The sequence below is a fragment of the Micropterus salmoides genome, unplaced genomic scaffold, assembly GCF_014851395.1.
Source record: "Micropterus salmoides isolate LMB-PRFRI ecotype aquatic unplaced genomic scaffold, ASM1485139v1 Ms_hic_scaffold_3, whole genome shotgun sequence".
NCBI lineage: Eukaryota > Metazoa > Chordata > Actinopteri > Centrarchiformes > Centrarchidae > Micropterus > Micropterus salmoides.
Window position 1 is genome coordinate 11,685,657 of NW_024042261.1, and position 26,396 is coordinate 11,712,052.

Here is a 26,396-nt window from a genome sequence, read left to right on the forward strand (position 1 = left end):
GTGGTTGATCTCCCACCTGTAGGTGGACTCGTCCCCACCTGAGATGAGCCCAATGAGGGTGGTGTCATCCGCAAACTTCAGGAGCTTGACAGACTGGTGACTGGAGGTGCAGCTGTTGGTGTACAGGGAGAAGAGCAGGGGGGAAAGAACGCAGCCTTGAGGGGATCCGGTGCTGATGGTCCTGGAATCAGAGACATGTTTTCCCAGCTTCACGTGCTGCTTCCTGTCCGTCAGGAAGTCAGTGACCCACCTGCAGGTGGAGTCAGGCACATTCAGCTGGGAGAGCTTGTCCTGCAGCAGGGCCGGGATAATGGTGTTAAAAGCAGAGCTGAAATCCACAAACAGGATCCTGGCGTAGGTTCCCGGGGAGTCCAGGTGCTGGAGAATGTAGTGAAGGGCCATGTTTACTGCATCATCTACAGACCTGTTGGCTCTGTAGGCGAACTGCAGGGGGGTCCAGGAGTGGGTCTGTGATGGAATTTAGGTGGGACAACACAAGGCGTTCAAAGGACTTCATAACCACAGAGGTCAGGGCAACGGGTCTGTAGTCGTTTAGTCCTGTGATCCTTGGTTTCTTGGGGACAGGGATGATGGTGGAGGCTTTGAAGCAGGCTGGCACATTGCATGTGAGGTGTTAAAAATGAGGGAGATGGGGAGACAGAGTCCATCCATGTATGTATGTATGTCTAATTGAAACTGATATTTGAATCCTAACAGTGATTGGGAGAGTGCCTTTTGAGTCCAGACCAGAACGTGGGGTTGGAATTTCCCACGGCACTAGATAAGCAAGATACGACAGACCTTCAAGCTGCCGTGGACCCTACAGACCCATCCGACTCCCACGGTCAGGAGATTTATTGCCATTGTCTTCAAAATAGTTTGGTGGGCAGCTGCCATGTTGGCAAGACTGAACACGAACTGCTGTGCCATGTAGATGTATGAAAAGGTCAAAGTTTGTACAATTTAGAACAGAGGTGTTCTTCCACAGCAGAAGTTTTTAAAATGTATGTCTTTTTCATCTGTGGCAGTGTTTCTTCTTCTTACAACTATTGGTGATACAGTGAATGACAATGTTTAACATTACATTTCATTAAACTTGAACTACTGAAATGAAAACAGATTCACAGATGAACAATGTCGTTCCTTAAATTTCATTAAAACCATCACTTTTATACTCATCAGCAAATTAATACATTTACTTTCACTACCAAACCTGCCACAGTTGCACAAACACAAAACACCCTTGAGAAGTCTTGTCCCAGACAGAATGCCTCCACCAAGGACTACTTTGAAATCTTCATGTGAATTCATGTGTTGAACAGGGAAGGTGATGGTGTTATAACTGCAAGCTGCAGTTATCCACTGAAGAAATGTTTTTAGAGGATCAGAACTCTGTTGCGTTTGGCTTGCTCAACTGTATACACAGTTTGATATCCGTTCGCATATTGCAACTCTGTGGCTGGGAACCGCAACTGCAGAACCAGTGTTGTCTGTTATTGGATCTATTGATCTGTACATGGACACCTGTACACTTTCTGTAAAATTATAACACTGATTTATAAATCCTCACTTGTCTTTCTTGTCTTCAAATTAGTAGTCATCCTCATTATTTTGAAGAACACTGATTTATTTAAACTGCACTAATGCTACTGCTACTGCGGTCATTGCTACTACTTTGTGTTTCTTTTTAGCTTTTTGAACATAAAAGGTATAGACTAATAGTTATTAACAACAACACAACTACCTAACATGCATATACTTTCACTTGATATTGTAACTGAATTGTACATATTTTCAAACAAAATTTCAAATATCCCAAGGATTTCATTTGAAGGTGCTTTATTTGGTATTCAGGCGATGTATTTGCATTTTCTAAATTACTTCCCATCGCTGCATGAAATTTATAGGAGATGACAAGAGAGTCCTTGTAAATGTTTCCTGATTTTTCAACACTGAAATTGTACAATTCAAATCTTTTGGATGTCAGTGAGTTGGATGAGTTACTTTTAGTGGTAAATGTATTGTGCGAAGAAATAAAAATCACAGGTTACAGTTACAAGTACTTTATTGATTCAACAGTGCTGCCAGAGCCTGACAGATAAATATACAGTTCTGAGTTTATCTATTTACAGCTTGCTGAGAGACAATACAAAGTGTCCCTTGTACACATACATAGTGTCCTTTAGTGTGTAACATACTTTGGGCTGGTTTCCTTGTCTAAGCATATATGGTCCCCATTGAAAGATGGTGAGTTAGGCTGTTTCTGTGTGACTGTGAAAGAAGCCCTATTAAGTATTGGTTTGTTAACATGTTGTGTTGTTACATGTGCAAATAATCAGATGGTGCAGCAGTAGTGTAAGCAGTGTATCTTCTGTGTGTGTGTTCCTGCACAAATAGAGCATCTGGAATGCACACATTTTATGTACAATAGATATATTTAAGCTATCAATATAAGAGAAAAAAGTGACATCTGATACTGACTGTTCAGTTCTCTCAGTTTGACACTAAGCATAACTGATTTTATGCAGTAAATGCTGTTACAATCTGATATTTAATTAGCCTCTTTATGCTTACTTAACTTGGCTTGCAGAATTCTTTGCTGGCATTTGCAAAATAGTGTGATTTCATAGATGCTATTCATACTTAGTATAATTTTCATTAAATCTTTCTGTATACTCTTCACTTACAATACAGCTTTTCACACATACAGACATGCTCACATGTGTAAACCTTGTTTCATTCACTCATAAGCCACAAACAGGAGATCTATAAACACACGTGTAACCTCACTCTCACGTGTCCAAATCATTTAGCAAACCATGTCCGACTACATGGTGGCTTCACATCCAGGTTGTGAGTTTCTTCATTGATCCATGTTTGTAAACGGTCTGTTTCCTCTTTCAATTTCCCCAAACTTCTTAAGAGACAAATTTTTCAAAATTCTAAATCCGACCCACCTCTGTGATCTATTTATACACTATTTATAACAAAGAACAGATTTTTTTTGTTTTCCCCACTTCAGCTCTTCTAGCCATGCTGATCTGCATAGGTAGCTTAAACAGGCAAAGTTGACACTGATGACACCAACTTTTGTCTTTTCTCTTGTTTGTCCTTCAGGTTAGTAATTGCCCAAGTTTTCCTCAAGTGCACCCAAATTTGAGGGCAGCACAGTTCACTGTGTATTCACCGTGTGTCAGCTTTTTATACTTCACATACTATATTCCTAAAGAGCCGTTGTAAAGCTCTCTTTCAACAGCACCAACATTCTGTAACAATGTACATCTCTTTTACCACAATCCGTCCCTGTCCTGTGTTTAAACTATAGGTCTCTACGACTCTTTTTTTGTGTCCCCCTTCTTCTCCTCCTTCACTTGAGGAGTGATATGTCGTCAGCAAAGTCCCCGTGTGGGTGGAGGCAGCGGGCGAAGCGCCACTGGCACACCATGAGACACAGCGGCAGCATGAAGAGAGCGCAGATTCCCGCCATGATGTAGGCGATGGTCATTAGTGTCGATTCGTCTGTCTGAGGAATGTTGTAGCCGCAGTCCTCCAGGTCGACGCCATGGAAGGGGCCATCCACAGAGGCTGTGCGAAACTCATCATGCACTACAAATGGGAGAACAGGATTGTAGGTATTTGAACATCACAACACACAGATTAGGATAACAGATACTGTTTGTTGCTATTACTGTATAAAAAAGTTAAGGTCTTAAGTGAGATATCTTTAAGATATATCTTGCATTGTTTACATTATATTTTCCTGCCTTTTAGGATGTTGTCCCTCCATTCCATTACTTTCAATTCAATTCAAATTAGCTTTATTGGCATGAATGTGTAACAATATTGCCAAAGCATCATACATTCTACACAAGAACAATCAAGCCCCTACCTTTCATTAAATAAGTAATTAAAGCGTAAAGTAATCAAAGTGTATGTGTTATTTGTGTTAAAAAAAAAATTTAAACAGTAAGTGTGTGTGTGTTTGTGTATGTTAAAAAAATAAATAATAATAATAGATAATTTGGTTTGGTCTGCTTGAGTTGGTGTTGCTGCCCTGAGGCTGTTGGGGACTTGTTACTGCAGAGAGCCTCAGGACCAGCTGGCTGAGGGGACTCTTCTCTGGTTTCAGCTCCTGGTATGTTAGGGCTTTGTGATGATATGTCTGGGGGTTAACTGATTTTAAGTGATCTTAACTGATATTAATTGATCTTTTCTGTATTTTTAATAAGAGGGGGTATTGGCCGAGCTCTGCTCTGCTCAGGTTATTTGGTTATTTGGATGCTCTTACAGAACTCAATATGGAAAGATTCTATGATTGTTTTGTCCCATTTGTCAAATTCATTAAGTTTTGGCCCCCAGATTTCGCTACCATATAGAATTATTGGTTCTAGTACTTTCTATGAGTATCCATATTTCTTTTCCATTTTCTATCATAAACCGTTCTGACTCTCCTTCTCCCTCTCCTCCTTCTCCTCACCATGGCAGGTGCTAACAGCAAAGCCAATGCGTTTCTTTTCTCGGTCAAAGACCACATAGAAGCCTTCCATGATGACGGCCCCCATCACTGTACCGGTGCTAGACTGGGACACGGCAAACTTGTAGCAGTCCTCCTGGGCAGAAGCCACATCCTCTACTGGTCGCAGGTATTGCTGCATAGACAAAAATGAACAAAGAAAGAACATAAAACAAAAGGAGTGGAGACAGCGAGCATCACTAACAAGAAAGGGGCAAACACACACTCTTGTGTGAAATGCCTAGAATACATGGCTCTCACTCTGAGTTTATGTAGTAGTGTGTATGTTGCACTAACTTATTAACAGGCATATATATATGTATATATATATATATACATATATATATGAAGCTAAATTTAGTATAAAGTGGATGTATTTATATATTTTTAAGCTAAAGTTCTATGTATTTTCATATATACATATTGATAATCAGAAGAGAAGTCTGTGAAGGCATGTGAGCAGCAAGGCTGCTATGTAGCTTGCAACACTAGAGTGTACTGTTGTGACCATGTTGGACTGTGTAGAGCATTCAGTGACTCTGTTCATGGTATTACACAGGCACATCATTTGTGCACAAGACACTGAATGCTCTGCTTCTCTACAACATGTGGGTTTATGCATGCTGTATCTTACAAAAATAATGTGTAATTTCTTTCATTTAGAAATACACATATTGGACCTTTACATGGTAAGATACACACTCTCATTCCCAGCCCTCTGCATTACTCTCTCTTTGAGCCTTTCCGAAACTGCTTGCTCCTCCCTCTCCCTACTTACTTCCGCTCTGTTTGCACGTTCATGCGGAGGGTCCGCCACACTGAGTGCCATCCGAAACCAATGAGGGCGAAGTGGTAGTGGGTTGTTAAACCCTCCAATGGCGAGTCAGCACCGATGCTGGCTTGCTGAAGGTGTGTAAAACCCATTGCTGCACGATGGGGGACATTTCTTTCAAATGTGAGTTCCATGTGACTTCGCCAGTTAATGTAGGATTTTTAAATTCCGAAACTACACTAACATTTCATATCACCATTTACAGGTTAACAATGTAGCCCAAAGGTTTAATAAAAAAATGTGCTTGTCTGATAGGCCGCTGGTTCTCAAACCTTTTCACATCAAGGACCCCTAAACTGACACAAATTAGACCACGGACCCCCGTCTGATTTAGAGGTTTTATTACAGGAGGTGTATGTAACCCAAGATAGTCATTCATTCTGACACTCTTTTAGTCATCGGTGGAAATACAGTAAAAATAAATGATTTACCTTTTCCCCTGGAACCCACTCAAGGACCCCAGGGGGTCCCCGGACCCCACTTTGAGAAACACTGTGACAGACAATACAACTGTTGTTTTTATTAAATTGTATTCATCTTATACGAAAATCTTCAGCCAAAACACAATAGCCTATATCAAACGACAGAATAATAGAACATGGCACAACTGGGTACACAAGGGGATCATGTAACAAGCAACAAAGGCATTAAAGAGAAAAAGCTAAGTCTTTTTAATTTTAACTGTTTTAAATTCTTCAGACTATATAATGCTTCAATATAATGTATGATTTACATTGAAATGATGGATTTGTGAATGTAATATTTTTCATATAAGATAAAGAGATTCAAAAATATAGGCTTTTCTTTTACAATGAATATCAATCTTTTCATAATAATATAATGTTTCTTTTTCGTAAATATCTAAAGTCATGTTCTTAAAAAAAATATTCGACACAAACAGAAAATGAATAACAAATGCTTTCAGTTTCGTTATTGCAAAAAACACTTTTCCTCAACATCAATTCTGAATCTTAATACAAATGTTGTTTATTTGATTCACATATTATAGCAGTAAGTGCAGCGGTAACGTCAGATCCTTTTTACGCTGGGGGGAAAGGGTAGTTCGTCTGAGTTGGCCTCTGCATTTAAACCCTACGTTAAGGGGCCCGATTTGGCTGCGAGGGTCACTCCGTGTTGGCGTGGAAGTGGCGAGGGTTTAGTTTCGGAAAGGCCCTGTCTGTCCCTCAGGCTTTTTTCCTTCAATCCCCAGACCTGCCATCCTTTTGCTGTCCACCAGATGTCCTCAGACTCTCCCTCCTTTCCTCATCATCTGACTGCCCCACCCATTCACACAAGTGTTCCCGCTTCTCATCAGCCCTGCAGTCACCTGAGTGTCCCCACCCATCTCCCCACCAGCATCTCATTCTCACATCAGCCGCTCACCATATACAGGTGCTGGTCATATAATTAGAATATCATCAAAATCTTGATTTATTTCAGTAATTCCATTCAAAAAGTGCAACTTGTATAATGTATACATTCATTCCACACATACTGATATGTTGATAAGTGTTCATTCCTTTTAATTTTGATGATTATAACTGACAACTAATGAAAAGACACCTGGTGCCACACTCTAATCAGCTAATTAACTGAAAACACCTGCAAAGGCCTTTAAATGGTCTCTCAGTCTAGTTCTGTAGGCTACACAATCATGGGGAAGACTGCTGACTTGACAGCTGTCCAAAAGACGACCATTGACACCTTGCACAAGGAGGGCAAGACGTCAAAAAGGTCATTGCTAAAGAGGCTGGCTGTTCACAGAGCTCTGTGTCCAAGCACATCAATAGAGAGGCGAAGGGAAGGAAAAGATGTGGTAGAAATGAAGTGTACAAGCAATAGGGATAACCGCACCCTGGAGAGGATTGTGAAACAAAAGCCATTCAAAAATGTGGGGGAGATTCACAAAGAGTGGACTGCAGCTGGAGTCAGTGCTTCAAGAACCACCACGCACAGACGTATGCAAGACATGGGTTTCAGCTGTCGCATTCCTTGTGTCAAGCCACTCTTGAACAAGACACAGCGTCAAAAGCGTCTCGCCCGGGCTAAAGACAAAAAGAACTGGACTGCTGCTGAGTGGTCCAAAGTTATGTTCTCTGATGAATAGTAAATTTTGCATTTCCTTTGGAATCCACGTTGCTTGAAGTCCAGTGTAAAGTTTCCACAGTCAGTGATGGTTTGGGTTGCCATGTCATCTGCTGGTGTTGGTCCACTGTGTTTTCTGAGGTCCAAGGTCAACGCAGCCGTCTACCAGGAAGTTTTAGAGCACTTCATGCTTCCTGCTGCTGACCAACTTTATGGAGGTGCAGATTTCATTTTCCAACAGGACTTGGCACCTGCACACAGTGCCAAAGCTACCAGTACTTGGTTTAAGGACCATGGTATCCCCGTTCTTAATTGGCAAGCAAACTCGCCTGACCTTAACCCTATAGAAAATCTATGGGGTATTGTGAAGAGGAAGATGCGTTACGACAGACCCAACAATGCAGAAGAGCTGAAGGCCACTATCAGAGCAACCTGGGCTCTCATAACACCTGAGCAGTGCCACAGACTGACCGACTCCATGCCACGCCGCATTGCTGCAGTAATTCAGGCAAAATGAGCCCCAGCTAAGTATTGAGTGCTGTACATGCTCATACTTTTGATGTTCATACTTTTCAGTTGGCCAACATTTCTAAAAATCCTTTTTTTGTATTGGTCTTAAGTAATATTCTAATTTTCGGAGAAACTGAATTTGGGATTTTCATTAGTTGTCAGTTTTAATCATCACAATTAAATGAAATAAACATTTGAAATATGTCAGTCTGTGTGTAATGAATGAATATAATATCCAAGTTTCACTTTTTGAATGGAATTACTGAAATAAATCAACTTTTTGATGATATTCTAATTATATGACCAGCACCTGTATACCGGCCAGTTTCTTTTACTCCTTGCGAGCTTGTCTTGTGTACATTGCCTAGTGTTCCTGTTTTGGACTTTAGGTTTTCTGCCTAATTTGTGTCTGATTTGTTTGCCTTTTTGACCTTTCCCATGCAGTAATCCTTTGTTCCTCCATTTGTGTAATAAAATCACTGAACTGCATCAGCTCTGCCCTGTTCATCTGCATTTGGATACATCCCCTGTATTCCTGTTCCCCCGTTTATGCCCACAGTGACAAACGCAGGGTCAGTGTATATCCTGTACGTGGTGATTTACTCTTATACCCGCTAAAGAAATTAGAACGGAAGGCACAGAAAGTTAAAACTTTCCTCAAGTATTTCTTTTTGCCGTCAGCATCAAGGGCACAAACCTCCCACAGACTTACGCCACTGAACCTCGCTTCTAAATCTCACTGACAGATCCTATTCACTCCACCGCCATCAAGGCCTTTCTGAGTGGCTATGAATAAAAAACATTTAATGACTTTACAGAGCTTTATGAATAGCTTTAGAAAATATATTCAAAGGGGATCCTCTTTGGAATGTGGTCATTATTTTCCTCATGGTACCTAGCGAGGCTTTCTTTTATGGAACTTTATGAGTACCTACTGTGACCAGATTTTCTGTAGACATGCACAGGGAAACAAAGTGACCTCAAAATTACAGAGGATGTACATGACTCATAGGAATGTCAAAACTTTCTATTGGCTGACAGATTTAATTTTCCCTTCATGGAACCAGGTAAAGTAAGACATAGCAACTACTGATCATTCGGACAGAATTTAAGGCTTAAGTGATATTACTTCATACGGTCCCATGGGGCAAATGTTAAAACAAAGTCGATCCTTGACCTGGGAGCTGTACTAAGAAGCAGGATTTGAGGTTAGTGAAGTAACTTCAGGTTTAACCCTGGGTTTTCAGTCATTCGACAATGGTTCACTTCTGGCGGGTACAACGCTATGGTAACTTATGCTCACGGCTAACCTGCTCCGGAGCAGGTTATGTTCGAGATAAGAGATCAACTCTATAAAAGCACCGTCTTTAAAGAGGCTGATTGAAGCACTAAAGCCTTGTGCTTGTTGTTTTATTTTATTTGACAGTAAGCCTAACTACACCTTTGAATTCATTTTTGCATATTTACTGTTTATTTGCTCCCATGTCCGTTTTATACATTCTGTCACAACCCATCCATCCATCATCAACTGCTTATCCTGTGTACAGGGTCGCGGGGGGCTGGAGCCAATCCCAGCTGGCATCGGGCAAAAGGCAGGGTACACCCTGGACAGGTCACCAGTCCATCGCAGGGCCACACATAGACAAACAACCACTCATGCTCACACTCACACCTAAGGACAATTTAGGGTCACCAATTAAGGGAGGGGAGGAAGCCAGAGCACCCGGAGAGAACCCACCACACAGACACGGGGAGAACATGCAAACTCCACACAGAAAGGCCAAGGCAACCAGGGTTTGAACCCACGATCTTCTTGCTGTGAGGCGACGGTGCTAACCACTGTACCACCGTGCCGCCCGTTCTGTCACAACCATTAAAATAAATTATTATTAAATATTATGGGCATACATTTTGGTACTCAAGTTAAGCATAATATGAATTCTTTATTATAACTTTAGGATGCATTTATTTAGGTAGCGCCCACCTTTTGCTATTTAGTTAGTTTTCAGTCAGTGTTAGGAACTGAAGTTGTGGTTGAGATAAAATCTAACATCACTATTTTAACACTTTTTATAGCATTAATGGCATAGATTTATCACTTTATTGCTTTGCGAAGTTAAATTAGAACAATATTTGGAACATTTTTGAGTGTTTAATCAATGATCGATGATCAACGACTACTTATTCAGTGCCCTGCAGCTTTTAATATCTATACACTGAGACACAGCCCCTGCGCAGAAAGAATGGCCATCCACACCATAAAAATACATCTACATGTAAAACACCTGAATTTAATGGAACACACAATTATAGTTTGCTCTTCGTTTGTAAAAAATGATGCTCCGATGAAAGTAGAGTTACGTGCGTATGTGAACTAGTGCTGGGCGATATGGCCAAAAATATTATCACAATAAAAAAAAATATAGATAATTATCATGATAAACATTAAATCATTATTTATTTCCAGTTTAAAGGCTGATTTTTGCTGTGAGAGTTAAAGAAACCAGATGGTTAACTGTGGTTTTAAACTATTCTTTATGGTCAGAACACGACAAACACTTGATGCCAAATAGTGAATCACTTAACAAAGTGATTCCACTTATTCCAAACAATTATGATAAAATCTTTTTTTAAAGTATGCATGAGTAAAAGCAGGTAAAAATCAGTCCATTTTCCTCAACAAAATAAATATCTTAATAGAAAAATTGCTTATTCATTTGTGATTTATTTGAGTTAAATCAAACATTTATTTAACATTTATTATATTATTAATGAGGAAAATTATATTGCTATAATTATCATTATTGTTTAATTGCCCAGCCCTAATGTAAACTCACTCATAGTTGGATTGGTTTAACCCTGGATTGACTTACCGAGTTGATATCCAGTGACATGAGCCCGATCACGATTGTTAGGGTTTGTGGGGCCAGATAAGAAAGAGACATCCTGGCTATGTTAAACTTGCTTTGTAGTACAGACCTCTGAAAACGTGAGTGCTTCTTCTTTATGCAACCATATTCAGCTCCAGTACGAGATACTGTGTATTACCTGCGGTAGGATGGAGATTCGGAAGGACTGGTTGTGGTTTTCACTCATCAGGTAGAGGGAGATGACTGGGAAGATGTGCCAGGGTGTTGTGCCGGCCTGCCAACATACCAGCTGCTCCCCGAGCCAGAACCCAGAGGGAAACTGTTCTGTCTGAAAAACAAGGTCAGGAGGACATTCATTCTTTCCTTTCCCAAATACGCTCATTATAAATCAGGGTCATGAGGGGAGGCTGGAGCTTATCCAACAGGTGTGGGTGCCTACGGACTCACGTTAGCACAGTGGAGCACTGAACTCCACAAGTAAAAGAGGCAGCACAACACAACACCAGCTTTAGTACTTCGGGGGAAAAAGCAGGCAAACAAAATATCTTAGTCTGTTTCATTTCAAAGACCTGTGCCTGTTTGCGTGCTGTTTTTTCTCTGTTATTATTGTTATAGCAGAGAGGCTGACGTCTTAAAAATGTCATAAAAATGTTTTCCCCTCACTCCAGTTCACGCAGACCAAATTTGTTTTCGTTAATCACAGACAGAAGGATGTTACTTCTTCTAAATTACTACAGTTATTTTTAAATAAAAAGCGCCATAATCCCTCAAACCTTTCTATGCCTTTTCTGTTCATTAGTCAGAAACCTTCAAGACCAGTTAGCTTAGCTGTTATGTTTCATATTGCATTTCAGTGTTTTCAGCATTTCAGTTACATGAGTGAACAATTAAATTGGTCATTGTGCTTTCCATAATAATGCTTTCCACACTGCTCCTCCACTCTTATTTCTCTGAGCACACTGTGGTAACTGAAGGCAACTCAGACAAGTGTATCAACGTTTGTAGATCTAATCTGTACTGTGGTGGCTGGATAGACGCTAGAGTATTATTTTGTGTAAAACTCCAGTAACTCCTCCTCAAGTAACAGAGGAGGTAAATGAGACACAGAAGAGTGATATAAGTGTATTTATAGCATGGTAAGGACAGACCGAAGAGGCTGCTTCAATCGCCTTGACTGCTGCCTGGAAGACCTTTCTGGGCAGCCGAAGGTTGGTGGTGCCACTGTCCACGATGCTCTTATCATAGTTGTACTGTAAAAGACGAGATAAACTGTCACCGATTACAGATCTCTCACATAGCACATAGCATGAGGGACTGGCCATCTTTGGTTTTTGCATATATTCATCTGTCAGATCTTACCTCTTTACAGTCCATGTTGAGGTCCTGTCCATTCACCTCAATACGTACAATAATGACCTCATAGTACCACTCCCTGCGGATGGGAGTGTACCAGAGCTCTCCCACGTAGAGTGATGGATCCACTCCTCCAATGATCTAAGAGCAGAGGGAAAAAGAAAATCCAGTACTGGTTTCAAATATAATATTAGATTATTTTTGTGTGTCTCACCATGCTGCCGCCGACAGTAGCGCTGCCCAGGGAGTAGTTTTGGGTGAAGCCAGCTCCGCACAATTGGAGAGAGAAGAGGTTTGGGACAGGAGTCTGGCGAACCAGAGAGTCAAAGAAAGGCTCCAATGTCTCGTCAGGCTGAGGAGAGAGACAGAGAGTAGCTTTTCATTTCCAGAAGAATAAACAAACCTCATTCTTTTCCTAACCTATCAGCGACCTGTTGTCAAATCATCTTTCAGTCTGCCTCTCTTTTCCCCATAACTCCTACCCAGTGAAAGTGCTAATACTTTTCCTAGAAGTGAATATTATAGTAGATTACTATCACAATTTCAACAATAATAATAAAAAATATGGTGTTGCTTCTCTTATCACGGCCTCCAAATGTTAGGTTCAATGTCAATTATCCAAAAGATATATCCCACATTCATCCCGAGAACCAGTGTCATCATAGTTATAACACATTAGGAATTCAGAAAGCTAATAAAAGGACAAAAACAGAACATTCTCAGTCTTTTAATGAACTCAACGCTCACAAGAATACATCAGACATGTGCCTCTTTGGCTTTCCTGATTGTTCACAGGAACGAGTGGAACTTCCAGTGTTGCAGGTGCCAGAGAAAAGTGATGTAACAAGCATGGAGTGTAACAAATTACTTCTCCTGAGAAATTGTAAGTAATATTTCTTTTAACACTTGCAGTGAGTAACTATATAGTACATTTCCCCACCAGCCGTCGATGGTGTGTCCATTGATCATTTGCTGAAGCGTTGTTTCCCTTACAGCTAAATATTGATCTAAAATGTGATATTTCGCTCTCCTCCTCCTCTCCTCAATCTCCCTCTTTCTTCTTTATATACTGTATAATTTTAATTATTTCACACCATGCAACTGTAAATACATATTCACAAATATAACTTTATGGCCCTCAATAATGCAGCAGGCAAGATGTCATTTAATGTAAAAATACATGCCCATGAGTTTAATGATATTATAAGAGAGATGATTTCTGGGTATTGACATCTAATGATTTGCCAACTGAGGTGCCACTGTGGAGCTTGAAATTGAGATCATTTATCAGAATTGTATTCAAATTTTGAGAGACCAAGCGATTCGCTGCTCTTACCCGAGCTATATCGGCGTAGGCCAGTCCCAGGATTCCCTCCCAGTTGGATCCGTTGATGAAGAAGCGATCTGACTGGATGATCGCAGCGATATTGGCGCGCAGGGTGGCGTTAGGGCCATGAGGAACAGAAACTAGGTCTGTGCCCAGCTCCCCCTCCCAGCGACCCTGGGTGTAGGGAACATACACGCTCCTACCCTGGTCACGGTATGAGCTGGAGCTGTGAATGGATGGTAAGACATCAGAGTGGGAGAAAAGGTGGAGGAGAAAGAAGAGGGGGTTGGTTCCTGGAGGAGTTCCACTGTAGTGGTATTACAGTAAAATATTGAAAAGGCTTCAATTACAATATGCTTCCCAGTCAGGGATCATAAGATGAATATGAATAAATCTAATAAATAAATCTTAATTTAAGTCAGTTTTATACTCTCTACTGTAGTAGGACGTAGATCACATAGTACCTCAATAATGAAAGAAAAAAGAAAAAAGTCATTGCAAAAAAGTCAACAAGTATTGCATGCTAAATCATGGTAGTACACAGAAAGTGAATCTGCCATAGCGGTTATTAGCAAGCTGCATTCGAGTAAGCAAAATCTTTTTTTTAACTTTCCCAAAAACATAATCCAGGGAAGAAAAACAGAATTGTTTCTACTCACAGTGAACGATGGTAGTATCTGCGCAGGAAGGGATGAGCAGCTGCTCCGACAGCAAAGTTACTGCTTCCTGTATCCACCAGGATGTTCAACTGAGAGAGAGAGAGAGAGATTGATTAAATAGCATTTTGCAAAAATCAATAGATTTGTAAAACTGAAACTTGGGTTACACTCTGAAATTGATTATGTTCAATCTTTGAAGGGCAAATTAATCTTTATCTTTGCTACGGTGGAGACAGACATACCCATTCTTAAAACAGATTTCTGTGCAGGGTTTTTCATGTCAGCATTTGATATCTTTTTTGTTTTTACTCCTAATGGTCTTACAGGCTATTTCTTTAGCTAAATGTCTCTATTACAGAATGCAGTCAGCCTCATTTGTCACAGATTTTGATTTTTCGTCTCACAGTCAAGCTCTGTATCCATTTCTCTTTCCTTATGGTGTCCTGTGCTGTTTCCTGTTGCCCTTAATGTCCTTCTCTGTGCCCTCTCTGTCTCCACTCCAAGCCCCCACTCCTCTCAGCTTGCCCGTTCTACTCCCTCTCTCTCCCACTGTCTCCTTCTTCTGTCTGCATCTCTAGCTCAGTATCATATTTTGCGCAATCAGTCAAAACAGTTAGTGAATGTGTGAATGGAGCACAATGGCAGATGGCAATGGAAGACAGACTATATAATACTTCCTGTATATGTATCATGTTATACATTATAAATGATACTTTACACAGAAATAAAACTGCTGTTCTTTTAATTTACAATTAAATGTTCCTTTGTTACAGTGAAGTATAAGCATACACTGAAAGTGTACTATTTTACTGATTTGCAAATAAGGAGAAAGAACAACTCCTTGCTGGAGAATATAGATAGACAGTGTGGCACAGACCCAAAGAGACAGGCAGCCACAGAGCCACAACAAGCTGTTCAATAATGGATTGGCTCTTAAAATATCCAGAGAAGGGCTACTGTCTCAAGGGCTTGGTCTGAAAGCCCAGAATAAATACTGACTCTGTCCACCTCACTTTTTTCTATCGCACACATACAGTACATCTATGTCTGCATGCACTGTCTCTGCAAACACAACTGTACACACTCTTCCAGTCTTCCTCTCTTGGCCAGAGAGTTGGTGACTGCTCAGGATAGATCTGTTTCTTTCAAACACAAACACTCACACACACTAAAGGCTGCATCCTGACACGTCTTTCCCTCCTCTCTCTCTCTCTCTCTCTCTGTCTTCCTGTCCTCCCTGGCAGAGTGCCTCTCTGTTCCTGCCATTATATTTGCCCTTCCCCCTCCTCTCTATCCAGGAGAAATCACCTACCACAATAGCCCACAAAGTATCTGAAAGTTACTATAAATCTACCAAGCCTCTCAAGTTAAATGCATTTTTATCACTTCTGCTATCATTATCGTTTGACTTCAAGACAATTCACCTTTGCTGAACCACTGAATCACAGTGCCACTTTAAATTCATTTCATGTACAGGCTCATTCATTTATTAATATAAAGCTTGCAAGGGCTTTTAAAGCTTTAAATATATTCAGATAATTTGATTCTAGATATCTTAAAGTTCATTAAGTTGAAGTTGGCTAGTGTGGTTATGGATTTGGATAACCTGACTGGTCATTTTAACTGACCCAGGGCCAGCACTTTTCTGCTTTCCCCGAAGTCCCTGAGCATCAGTGTGCTTGTTATTTCAAGAGTAAAGCTGATGATACACAGGGCAACTTTTTGAGCAATGTTGCTGGGCAATCTTGCTGGTGGCAAGTCCGACTATGTTTTGAACAGATAGCGGTGGTGCGGGGCAGGTGGCAGAGTGGTGGGGGCATTACGGTAGTAATCTTTACTCATTACCATTGACGGCAACATTGCCCTGCACGATTGTTCTAAAAGTTGCTCTGTGTATCATCATCTTAAGGCTTTTTCTGAACTCCTAAGTAATAAAGTATTTATTACTAGAAATCCTCACAGCCTTTGTTATGGTCTAATTCTTTTGTAATGCCTGTTGTCTATTGTCTTTTGCCCTTTTAAAGGCCCAGACAACTTATTTTCCTAATTAGCTTTATACCTTGAGCAATGGCACCCTACATGAGCACATCTTTTACTAAAGTACAACAGTAACAGTTTTGGTTGCTAAACGTCAGTAAGAGATTTGTGTTCTTGTCCTTGCTTTTTTCACAGAATTGTGGGCAGGTCTCAGTTGAAAAACAAGTGACGTCACATGCTGCCATGCACTGACGGCAACTGAGCAATATTCAAATCCACGTGTGAGAAAAGTTGTGACTGATGTTGCCAGCATTGTTGCTCAAATCTAATCAAACCACACCCACACAGTCCCGACAGAGCAGTTGAGTTTTTGAGTGTTAATCTCTTAATAAATAATACATATGGATATTTTTGATTGCTGGTTAGTGTATGAGTTAGTTAGTCAGAAATAGGTAAGACGGGAAACCAAGTTTTCATAGGCTTTAAATATGCTGTCAGACATAAGGAGCCGCTTTGTTTTCACCTTTATTTTTGGGGCTTAAAATATCATTAAATGTCACTAAAGAAAAAAAAAGATTATATGTTTTTATTTCAGGCCTAAGGGAAATAAAGAAATTAAACCTTTGATATCCACTGAATAAAATCCTGGACATGAGCTCCAAAATGGTAGATAACTAAATTAATGTGGTAACCACCTGATTCTTAAAATTAAAATCTTTAGTTAAGAGTTCATGGAGCTCCCATATACAGTGCAGTTATCAGAGACACCCTCTGACCCATAAGGACTTTATGACATGCGCATCCATTACAAAAAGAGGATGTACAGCTGGGACGAAAATGCCCTGAGCATCATACAGGTTTAAACTGGACTGACTTGCAGTCTGTTCATAGGCCCAGCATTCAGCAAGAGGAGGCTGGAGCCTGCAAAACCATGCATTGTGTTCAGACACCACTTTGCATTTGAGAACTTTAACTTTGTGGGAAAATGTTTATATTTCTCAAAGTAAGGAGTTTAAAAACCGCATTGGTTTAATAGCTGTATCAAAACTCTGGTATCGAATTTGAAAGGTGGAGTAAGTGATTCTAATCTAAAATAGTCTACACTGGCTCTGTAAATGGCAAACAAACAAAATGGTTTCCTTTTCATCCTTTTCAAATCAAAATTGCAATTTGAAAGAACACGATTAATCGTGAAGACAACAATTAAAATTTAGGTAATTACACAGCACATCTGACCTGTTTTAAAATTAATTCCGTTGTCATCCTTGTGTCACAGATATGCTCGCCAATCAAAAGTTCCATGCGCCTTCTGTTATGGTCCTACTCACCAATCACAGCAGGCATGGGGCGTGTACATTTTGCAACAACAAATGAAACTGAGGGATAATGAAGCGTTTAGCCTACACGTTAACATGTTAATTTGTCATTTTGTGTGCTTCAACTACTGATAACAGCTGTCTGTGAACCCGTTTCGCTCTGTGCAGGCTAACGTTACATATCCACATGGAGCATTTCAGAATAAGAGCATTTTACCTGTCGGATTTTGCTGACTTGTTCAGATTTTGCTTATTTGTTCAGTTGTCCTTGCTTTTTGTGCTTCTACCATGGTTAAGTAGGCTACATAGTTAAATTATTTCTTTTTTTGTCTTGTTTTATCTGTGTTGTTGATGTACGATCGGGCGTGCAAAGGGTATTTTATATTGGAAATCAACCGGATTCTCTATGCCGTTCTGTGTCTGACTTCCTGCCTGGTTCATCTGCTCTGTGCTAGTCTGGCAGTGAATATTGAACTTCAAAAAATAAAATAAAAAATTGCAAATCGAATCGTAAATCGCAATATGTGGCAGAAAAATCGCAATTGGATTCCCCCCCCAAATCGTTCAGCCCTACTTTCTGCCCGTGCATCAAGTAATGTTAAATTACTCGCCCACAGACATTCAGCTGCCAAGACATACCGTCGTTGTGATGTTGGCTATAGTAGAGCTGTGAGTGGAGCTGGTGTGCTGGCTCTGGTAACGTTACCGTCTCGTCTTTGCTAGCATCAGCTTGCTAACCCACAACTTAGCTAATGTTAGTTACATTACTTGCTGTGTGGTTGTTCACTCTATATCGTGATTTCTGGCATGGTGTTGGATCTCTCCAGAATCGTTTACTGCACCTTTAAATAATAGCTTGTGGTTACTCCTACTAATTGCAGATAGGTCGGAATCACCGTTTATTATTTAACAGCCAATAAATGACAATTAAAAAAAGAAATGGAGGCAACACGCGTTTTTGGAACGCAGCAAATCCTCCACAAATTACAGCAATCAGCTGACCCAATGGTTCAAAGTACTATTTTTAACAATATAACAACAAAAAACTACTTAATTACAAAAACTGCATTATGTCATGTTATCTTCTTGAGGTCTTGCACATAACACATGTTAGGGATAATATTTATGTGTTTCTAAAAAGAAGAGAAAAAAACAGCATTGTCTCATATAATATAGGATTACCCACCAAAACCCTGTGTTGTCTGATTGGCCACAACTGACCGACGGTAGCCACTGTAGCCACCATAATGCCCCAACCAGGCAGCTCACTCTGATATAGAAAACATCTGCTTCTCTCAGTGGCATCTCGTCTGATGCCCCCCCATGTCCTCCTCATCATCACCCTCTTGTCTCCTTCTCTCCTTTTGTTCACCCTTTTAGCAAACACACTTGGTTTCAGTCTCTCTCTTTTTCTCTCAAACTCCCTCCCTCTCTCACTCCTTCTCTCGTTCTCATTCGCTCCTTGTGCCTCTGCACCTCTCTCTCTCATTCCTTATTTATTTCTCTTTTTCCCTCCCTCTATCACCTTCTCCCGCTCCTCCTTCTCCTCTTCTACCAGCTCATCACTTTCTCCCCCTGCCGCTATCCGTCGCCCTCTGTGTGCCAGCCTGTCCACCGCAGCTGCACCCAGCTGGCACTCCTCACTCTGCAGAATTAATGGCTCCATTATGTGTCTGTATCATTCAGGCCTTTCCCCTAACTTTCTTTCACACACACACACACACACACACACACACACACACACACACACACACACACACACACAGGCCATCTGTCCCTGCAGGGCCATCAACAGTATATTTGAAGTACTTTTTTGTCCGCTGACTTTAATTTTGCATTCCGTATTCAGTTGCAGAAATCTACATTAGGGAAGGATGGAGGACATTAACACACTTTAAATGTGTCATCAAGGTGTTTATAATGATGTCAGCTCTCATTGAGTTGAATAGTATCTACTATAGTATTATAATGTAGACCTGTGTGTGTGTGTGTGTGTGTGTGTGTGTGTGTGTGCGCTGTTTACAGTAAAGATTAGTTAAATTTGTTGTTTTTATGGTCAAAACTAGACCAAGTGAGAGACACGTGTAGACACAGTTACACTGAGGTAAAAGTGTAACAAATGTAAAATGGTAGGTCTTTAATGTTTTTTTTTTCCACTTTTTATACTGTTATATAAATAGAGAACAGTGGATTTTAGATTATTTTGAGGAGGTACCACATAATGTTAAGTGTACCTGGTATTTAATGCAACACTAAATACCAGGTCAAGACCAATGAAGCAGATCAAATTAAATTTGAGAGAGAGACAGCTAAAGGGAGACCAAAGATGAAAATCACATTTTGCAAGAAGACCCAGACTCTATACAGAGTTGCAAAGAAAATTACTGACCAGTCACACTGAATGACATTAGGAAATATTTATTAATTTGTATACCTGGTTTTAATTCGTTTGTTACGATAGATCTCAAACATGCATGAATATATTTATATAGGCTGTAGCCTACATTCAGGAGTGCTTAGACATCATCTTAATCTCACGCCTTGTAGGCTAAATAAAACCTTTACCTTCTGCGGAGGAGAGCCCACGGCCATCTCCACGTAGTACCCCTGACCGGACTTCCCACGCAGGTTATCAATCATGTCCACGAAGCTGATACCGCCCGCTGCCGCTCCTCTCCGCCTGCGCGCGGCGTGCTTCGCCGTGTTGCCGCGCTCGCGGTTCGCGGTGGCGGCAGGTGGCAGTGGCGGTGTCTGTTCGGCGCGAGCTCCTTGCCGCAGTGGCACGCGGATGGCTAGAGGAAGGCCCGAGGAGCCCGGCGCGGATTGACCGCTGCTGAGCAGACACAACGAGGTCCATATAAACAGACATGTCAACCAGCAAGGCTGTAACGTCGACGCCTCCATGTTGAAACTCGGTAAACTCGTGTTTTTGGTGTGTTTGGGTTTGACTTGACGGCGCTCCGTTCAATTTGACATCCAGTCTGCAGCGGCACAGGGGGAGAGATCAGGTGGCGATGATGCTAAAGTGACGGCTAAAACCATGATGGCAGTAGAAAATATGAAGCGGGTCTGTGTTAACTTATACTCTGGTTTTCTCGACGTTAGGCTAATAAAAAGCGACAAAGTAGCCTTGTAAAAAAAAAACCTACGCTGGAAATCTAATCACCTACACAATTAAACCAAGCGACCCTCGGTGTCACAGATAATTTGAGGCGACGGGTGAATTACAGGCTCTTCCTCCGTGCTCGGTGTATCAACAAACCGCAGGCCTGTCTCGTTTTCTCCGCACATCCTCACGTCAAACGACTGAAACCATCGGAAGGCAGGCTGGTCGGCGGGCTACCGTATTCCGCATCCTTCCCCTGTCCAGACCCGTTCATGCTGTTATCCGCCTTCCAGTCTTTCACCTCCTCCTCCTCCTCCTCCATCCACCCCGCTGCATCCCTCAGAGCTGAGAGCGCGCGAGCAGCACCACTGTCAAGTTAAAATAGAAAAACCACACGACTTCCTGTACGCTTTTTCTAAATAAGACGGCAATAATACCCCGACTGAGCAAGAAGCATAGCACCCCAGGTAGAGGTGAACTGCCAAACCAATCTGGAACATGAAGGTATAGTTTACCTTTAGTGGAACCCCTACTTTCATATTCATATTTATTAATGCCATAGGTGTCATTTACATGACATGTCCCCACCACATTTTGAAATGGCTGATTTTGTCCCCACCACTTTTTGAAAGCTTTTGTTAAAAATGTTCTGGAAAATAGCTTGTACCAAGAAATGTTAACAAATAAAATGCTTTGAGATAGGTTATTTGAACAACAAGAAAACATGCAATGAAAATTTAATTTAGAAGTCACAAATGTGCCCAAAAAAGTAACTTAAGCTAAACAAATGCTTATTACTGCATTATATTGATATGAATTATCACCTGCCAGCTGAATTTTTGTTTCCCTTTATATAAATAAACACATTTTCACCATAAATTGGAGCAGAAAATGTCTCCAGAATGCAGGAAATTAAGTGTTTAATGCTCAATATTTTATGGGGGTGACCCCCAGACCCCCGCTTATATATTTCATATACATCATGCCCCATATCTGAGCCCTTATGTCCCCACCACTTTTCAACACAAAGTGATGCCCTTGATTTATGTAAAGAAATACAGTATGTTTCATCAGGCAATAGGAGGCTTACATGATGCAGGGTTATTTAATGCAACCACTCCAGTAGTGACTATTAAAAACTGTAATAGAAATTGGCTTTACCACAATGAGCTGCCCACATTTGGTAGCGCTAGTTATTTACAGTCAGAGGACATAACAGCTGTAGTATAACACAAGGCAGTGCAGTAGGCCTCAATACATACAAACTCAGAGAGGTTATATATGATCATGATGATGTAGTTTGGAGCTGTTTTTAAAGGAAACCTAAATGTGGATTAATTGAAGATACATTTAGCTTCTTGTTTTACATGATTCTGGTTACAGATGCACAGCACATATGAAGTATTTTAGTTTGAAGGCAAAATTGCACTGGCCTCATGGCTCTCTTTGCTTCTTCACTAAATAACCCTGGGACACTCAGCCTTCTGGGTAATGACGTTTTCACCGTGATTGCTTTCCCACAGGTTTATATTACCATATAGCATTTGCATTTGAGGCACTGCAGCTGCCTGTTCAGGTTCATGCAGAACACTTTTAAACACTTATTATAGATAGAAAAATCAGAGACCAAGATTTCTGAACATCATTTTATTATCTCAGAAAACAGATGGCTGCATTGCAGTTGCACAAATGTTATAACAAGAAATAACCACATGATTTTTTAAATAATATTACTAGACTTACTATCGTGTGTTTGTTGTTCTCAGCTGTGAGTTTGTGGGGATATCACGGTGGTGTTAGTATAATCTAGTGCTTTACTGAACTCTGTGGTGCTGGTGTCATTTCAGTACCTCTATCATATTACTCTATTGTGGTTTTGATGGAACACTTGCATGCGTCTGTAAATTCTTTTATGAAAAGCCGTTTAGGGTGAAAACAATTGAAAAACAGACACACACACTGACAATGTGCGTACACGCACTGAAAACGGTCACACACCACTGACTATGTATGCTTAAACACACAGTGAAAACACTGACTTACGGGCCTATCTGAGTGTGTGTGTGTGTGTGTGTCTGTGTCTGTGTGTGTGTGTGTAAAATTATTTCAGTGTGCCTGGAAGCTGTTGTAGTGTAACAAGAAGTCTTAGATTCCTGTCCTAACTTTCAAAATAAAAGCATAGCGAACATGATGAAACGTGGATTTGAGTTCGAGTGATATTACTTGCACTGTATCTAAGCGTTATATGAACAATTAATCATTTGGTCACAGATTTAGGAACAATATTTAGTTCAACATCCCTAAACCTACGGGGAGAGATATTTATTGCATGTCACATTCAATTTTTGCTCCTCACCTGCAGATATTTTATAAACTTCATCTCTACGTCTTCTTATTCACATGAAACCTACAACACTTTGCTTTATGATCTACAATATGCAATGATTTGCTGACTTTATTATACTCATTATACATGTATTTTGACCATGGATATTTAGTTAGCTGCATCAGTGACTTCCTGTTACAATGCAACAACTTCTGGACACACTGAAATAACTTCACACGCACACACTTAGATACACACACACAAGTAGCCTGTATCCTACTCTGTGTGAAGTTGGTGTGGTGTGAACATTTTGTGTGTGTGTGTGTGTGTGCCTGGTTTCAGTGTGTGTGTGTGTGTGCGTGCACATTGTTGGTGTGTGTGTGTCTGTATTTCACTGTTTTCACCCTAAAAGGCCTCTCATATAGATTTATTATAAAACACACATTAAAGTTGTATGGTATTAAATGAGTGCTTTGCTGTAGGTCAAATTTAATTCAAAGCTCAGTCAGTTTGCTTCTCTTCCCCTGTGACAGATTGCCTCTCTCTTGAGATGATCCTGGCCAGTCCCAGTAGGAGGGAATAGCGAGGAAGGAAGCCGGTTCTAATACACTGTCCCCATCTTTCCTCTCCATGGTGAGTCCCACAGAGTCTTTACATGGGTGGAACAGTCCACACTGCTCCGCCAACAACGGGGCTGGGTCCTCCTGTCCTGAGGGGCGAGGAGAATATAGTCGGATGGGTTTTGATCAGCACTTACACCAAAGTTGTTATATCTTTGTAAAACACAGAGAGATGCTCACTGGTTGAAGTCTTTGAGCCCCAGCTTCTCTGTGCTCCAGGTTTGATGATGAGGGGCTCAGCTCTGCCCTCTGGTGGACACCACAGTGCCAAGGGTCCGGAGTTACCCACCCTACACACACATACACACACACACTAAAGTATTCAGCGCACACAGAACTGTACAGACAGTGTATAGTCACACAAGCAAGGTAGACAGAGTGATACATGGCCATATACACACACACATATATATATGCACATTCCTATACATCACCATAATCATGTCCCTCACAATTTTACCATACATGGCCAACAGCCTGCCACGTGTGAACCTCCTTTGCATACAAAGGTCAAAGATTAGCTATCATCGGGACTGCTGCCGTATCACTATGTACCAGCTGATAACAGCCATAAAGATACACTGTGATCCAGTCGTGATTTCAACAGGCCTTTCCAGGAAACTGTACTCACTGGTCCTGGGGGTCTGTAGTCCTGAAGCCTTTAGCAAACGGGTTGCTTGCAATTTTTAGCTGGGTGATCTGAGAGAGAAGGCGAGGAAGGTTCAAATAAATACAATTAAAAGCCAAGAAGTTGCTCCCTAATCTTATATTAATTCTGTCAGGTATGCACAATGAAATGTTTCTGTAATTAGCAGAAAGCTGTCAGGCACCTGCTTGATACAAGTGTGTCAAACAGATGTCTGATGGGTTTCCTACCCGGTGGTTCTGATAGGCAGTGACGGCCATAAAGCGTGTCTCGGGGAAGGAAAAAGAGCAGAAGTTCCTGTATGCGTTTAAGTGACTGTTGGGAGTTGGATCCACATACACCACATGGAAGCGTGGCTGGTAGCGATGCATGGAGTTCAGTATCATCTGGAAAGGAGGAAGTAGGAGAAAACACACGATAAGCAAGTCAAAGAAGAGAAATTTCTTTCATGATGAAATGGAAATAAGTCAAAACATTTTGTTCCCAAAATTAAAAGCATGTAGAGGTTACATCAAAGGCATTGACTGACATGTCCGTTGTCATCCAGCAGGTTGTTGGTGAGCTTGAGAGTATCGAAAGAAACAGTCTGCTTCATCCACTGGGCTCCACAGGCAGGTGAGTCTGGGTGGAAATGCATCCTGCTTGGGGCAATAACATCCGCTCGCCCTGCCACCAGCCAGGATGAGCTGTGGAACGCATATCTGAAATGCACACACATGTTTCAAATTTCTAAGGTAATATGAAGCTTGCAGAGGGGCAATTAGCACAGATCTGTAAGTGGGCAATGGATGGACTTAAATAAAGTTAGTAAAATAAAAGTATCAATCTTTGTTACACACTACAGACTAAGCACTGCACACCACCCTCTGTATGTGTGCCTAACCTGTATCTTTTATCGTCAACAGGGATAAAGTCCATGAGCAAGACATATTCAGCAGCAGGATCCATCCCTGAGATTTGCACCTGGAATGTTGGAAACATCCTCCTGCAATTTGTGGACATGTAAATAAACATAATGCATTAAGAGACATCAGAAAAAGAGAAGGAAAAATAGAGTGCGAGGCAAGGTATCGAGGAACATAATATGAGTGTTATTGTTACCTCCCAGCTTTGGTAACAATCATCTCTGTGCCCAGCTGGTCAAACTGCTGCCAAAGTGCATGCATCTCCAGCTGAACTCTGACCCCACTGACTTGGGGGGCCTTGGCGCTCGACAGTGGCCCCCCGTCTGCACAGCAGGGTAGAGATAGTTCACAGCTCTGAGACAGCTGAGGACCTAAGGAGAGGAGAGGAGGGGAAAGATGTGTGGTGAACTTTTGATTACATTTGGATCACAGATTTTGTGTCTAATCATTCCCACATGAATGTATATTTTATCCACTGAGCTCAGATAGTTTCCTAAAACAAACACTTACCATCCATAGTTAGAAGATCTGCAAGGTAAATAATATGAATGAATTTTCCAGGTTTGTTTCTTCCTTTGATATTTCTGGTCACTCTAATGTGTTCTTCCACGTCTGACCACAAGTAGCAACTCCTGTTATTACACCAAGATCTGTGGAAAACCAAACCCACAACTTTGCTATGCATAGACTATAACATAAAACTGAAGGCAATAATCTTTAGCCCAGTCCCGTGCCACGTGCAGTGGTAGATCCAAGCATTACGAGTGACTGTTTGCATCCAGGAAAAAGCTGGTTTTATACACCATGAGACTCTCACTGGGGACCTCCATGCCTGCCTCATCCATTACAATACTCACAGTGCTACTGACATGCACTAATCACAGCTGCATGCATGTCCCAAGAATTGTTAATACAGAAATGTTCGTGCACACACACACACACACACAACATTTTGGGGGCGTCTAGAAATCCCTGCTTGCATCTCCTATTATTTCCCATAGCCTAAAGCTTTAAGTGGAGCTTGCCTTGACCAACCAGTAGGACATTAATAACATCCTAATCAGCTGAGTGTTACTGGGTGTGGACAGATGAAGACAGCAACAAACTGCTTATATTATTCATTGACTATTTTCTTGGAGCAGAGTTTCAACACCATACTAATTAGAGAGTCACTTATTCCCTACAACTGATGTATGTCGATATTTGTGGTTGGGTTTAATTGCAAAATAGATATAATAATAAAAAATAAAATACATCAGACTGCATCGGGGATACATTGATAAAGTCCTGGACTCATTTCCGTTCAAGTGTCTCTCATAACACTCAAAGTAACAGATGACATGATATGACA

At 41.0% G+C, this 26,396-nt stretch overlaps 2 protein-coding genes and 1 long non-coding RNA gene across 4 annotated transcripts; 1 reads left to right on the forward strand and 2 right to left on the reverse strand.

The window, feature by feature from the left end:
* Positions 1-2,047: 2,047 nt before the first annotated feature.
* On the reverse strand, positions 2,048-20,850 carry bace1 (beta-secretase 1). Its single transcript, XM_038692598.1, has 9 exons — positions 20,008-20,850; positions 14,150-14,238; positions 13,500-13,716; positions 12,378-12,515; positions 12,170-12,304; positions 11,959-12,060; positions 10,989-11,138; positions 4,478-4,649; positions 2,048-3,606 (listed from the first exon to the last, which is right to left on the reverse strand). Exons 1-9 carry the CDS (start codon positions 20,344-20,346, stop codon positions 3,368-3,370), a joined length of 1,581 nt encoding a protein of 526 aa, XP_038548526.1. The 5' UTR covers positions 20,347-20,850; the 3' UTR covers positions 2,048-3,367.
* LOC119882546 lies at positions 20,233-25,170 on the forward strand. 2 transcript variants are annotated; one of them, XR_005440518.1, is made up of 4 exons: positions 20,233-20,357; positions 23,408-23,507; positions 24,688-24,755; positions 25,046-25,170. It is a non-coding gene; the product is annotated as an uncharacterized LOC119882546 (long non-coding RNA). The 2 variants fall into 2 exon arrangements; XR_005440519.1 differs by lacking the exon at positions 20,233-20,357 and adding an exon at positions 20,881-21,052.
* Positions 23,225-25,689, reverse strand: LOC119882544 (T-box transcription factor TBX1-A). Its single transcript, XM_038692599.1, has 8 exons — positions 25,556-25,689; positions 25,242-25,416; positions 25,024-25,125; positions 24,670-24,841; positions 24,371-24,526; positions 24,126-24,193; positions 23,675-23,784; positions 23,225-23,583 (listed from the first exon to the last, which is right to left on the reverse strand). Exons 1-8 carry the CDS (start codon positions 25,560-25,562, stop codon positions 23,369-23,371), a joined length of 1,005 nt encoding a protein of 334 aa, XP_038548527.1. The 5' UTR covers positions 25,563-25,689; the 3' UTR covers positions 23,225-23,368.
* Positions 25,690-26,396: the final 707 nt, after the last annotated feature.

Excerpts from the sequence above, each read along its gene's own strand:
- bace1 (XM_038692598.1), bottom strand. The coding sequence starts at position 20,346 with ATGGAGGCGTCGACGTTACAGCCTTGCTGGTTGACATGTCTGTTTATA. Across the intron at positions 11,139-11,958 it reads CGATTGAAGCAGCCTCTTCG|ACAGAACAGTTTCCCTCTGG; the intron begins GTCTGTCCTTAC and ends CTTGTTTTTCAG. Across the intron at positions 3,607-4,477 it reads TGCTGTTAGCACCTGCCATG|TGCATGATGAGTTTCGCACA; the intron begins GTGAGGAGAAGG and ends TCCCATTTGTAG.
- LOC119882544 (XM_038692599.1), bottom strand. Across the intron at positions 24,842-25,023 it reads GTTGACGATAAAAGATACAG|ATATGCGTTCCACAGCTCAT; the intron begins GTTAGGCACACA and ends TGTGCATTTCAG. Across the intron at positions 23,785-24,125 it reads ACTACAGACCCCCAGGACCA|GGTGGGTAACTCCGGACCCT; the intron begins GTGAGTACAGTT and ends ATGTGTGTGTAG.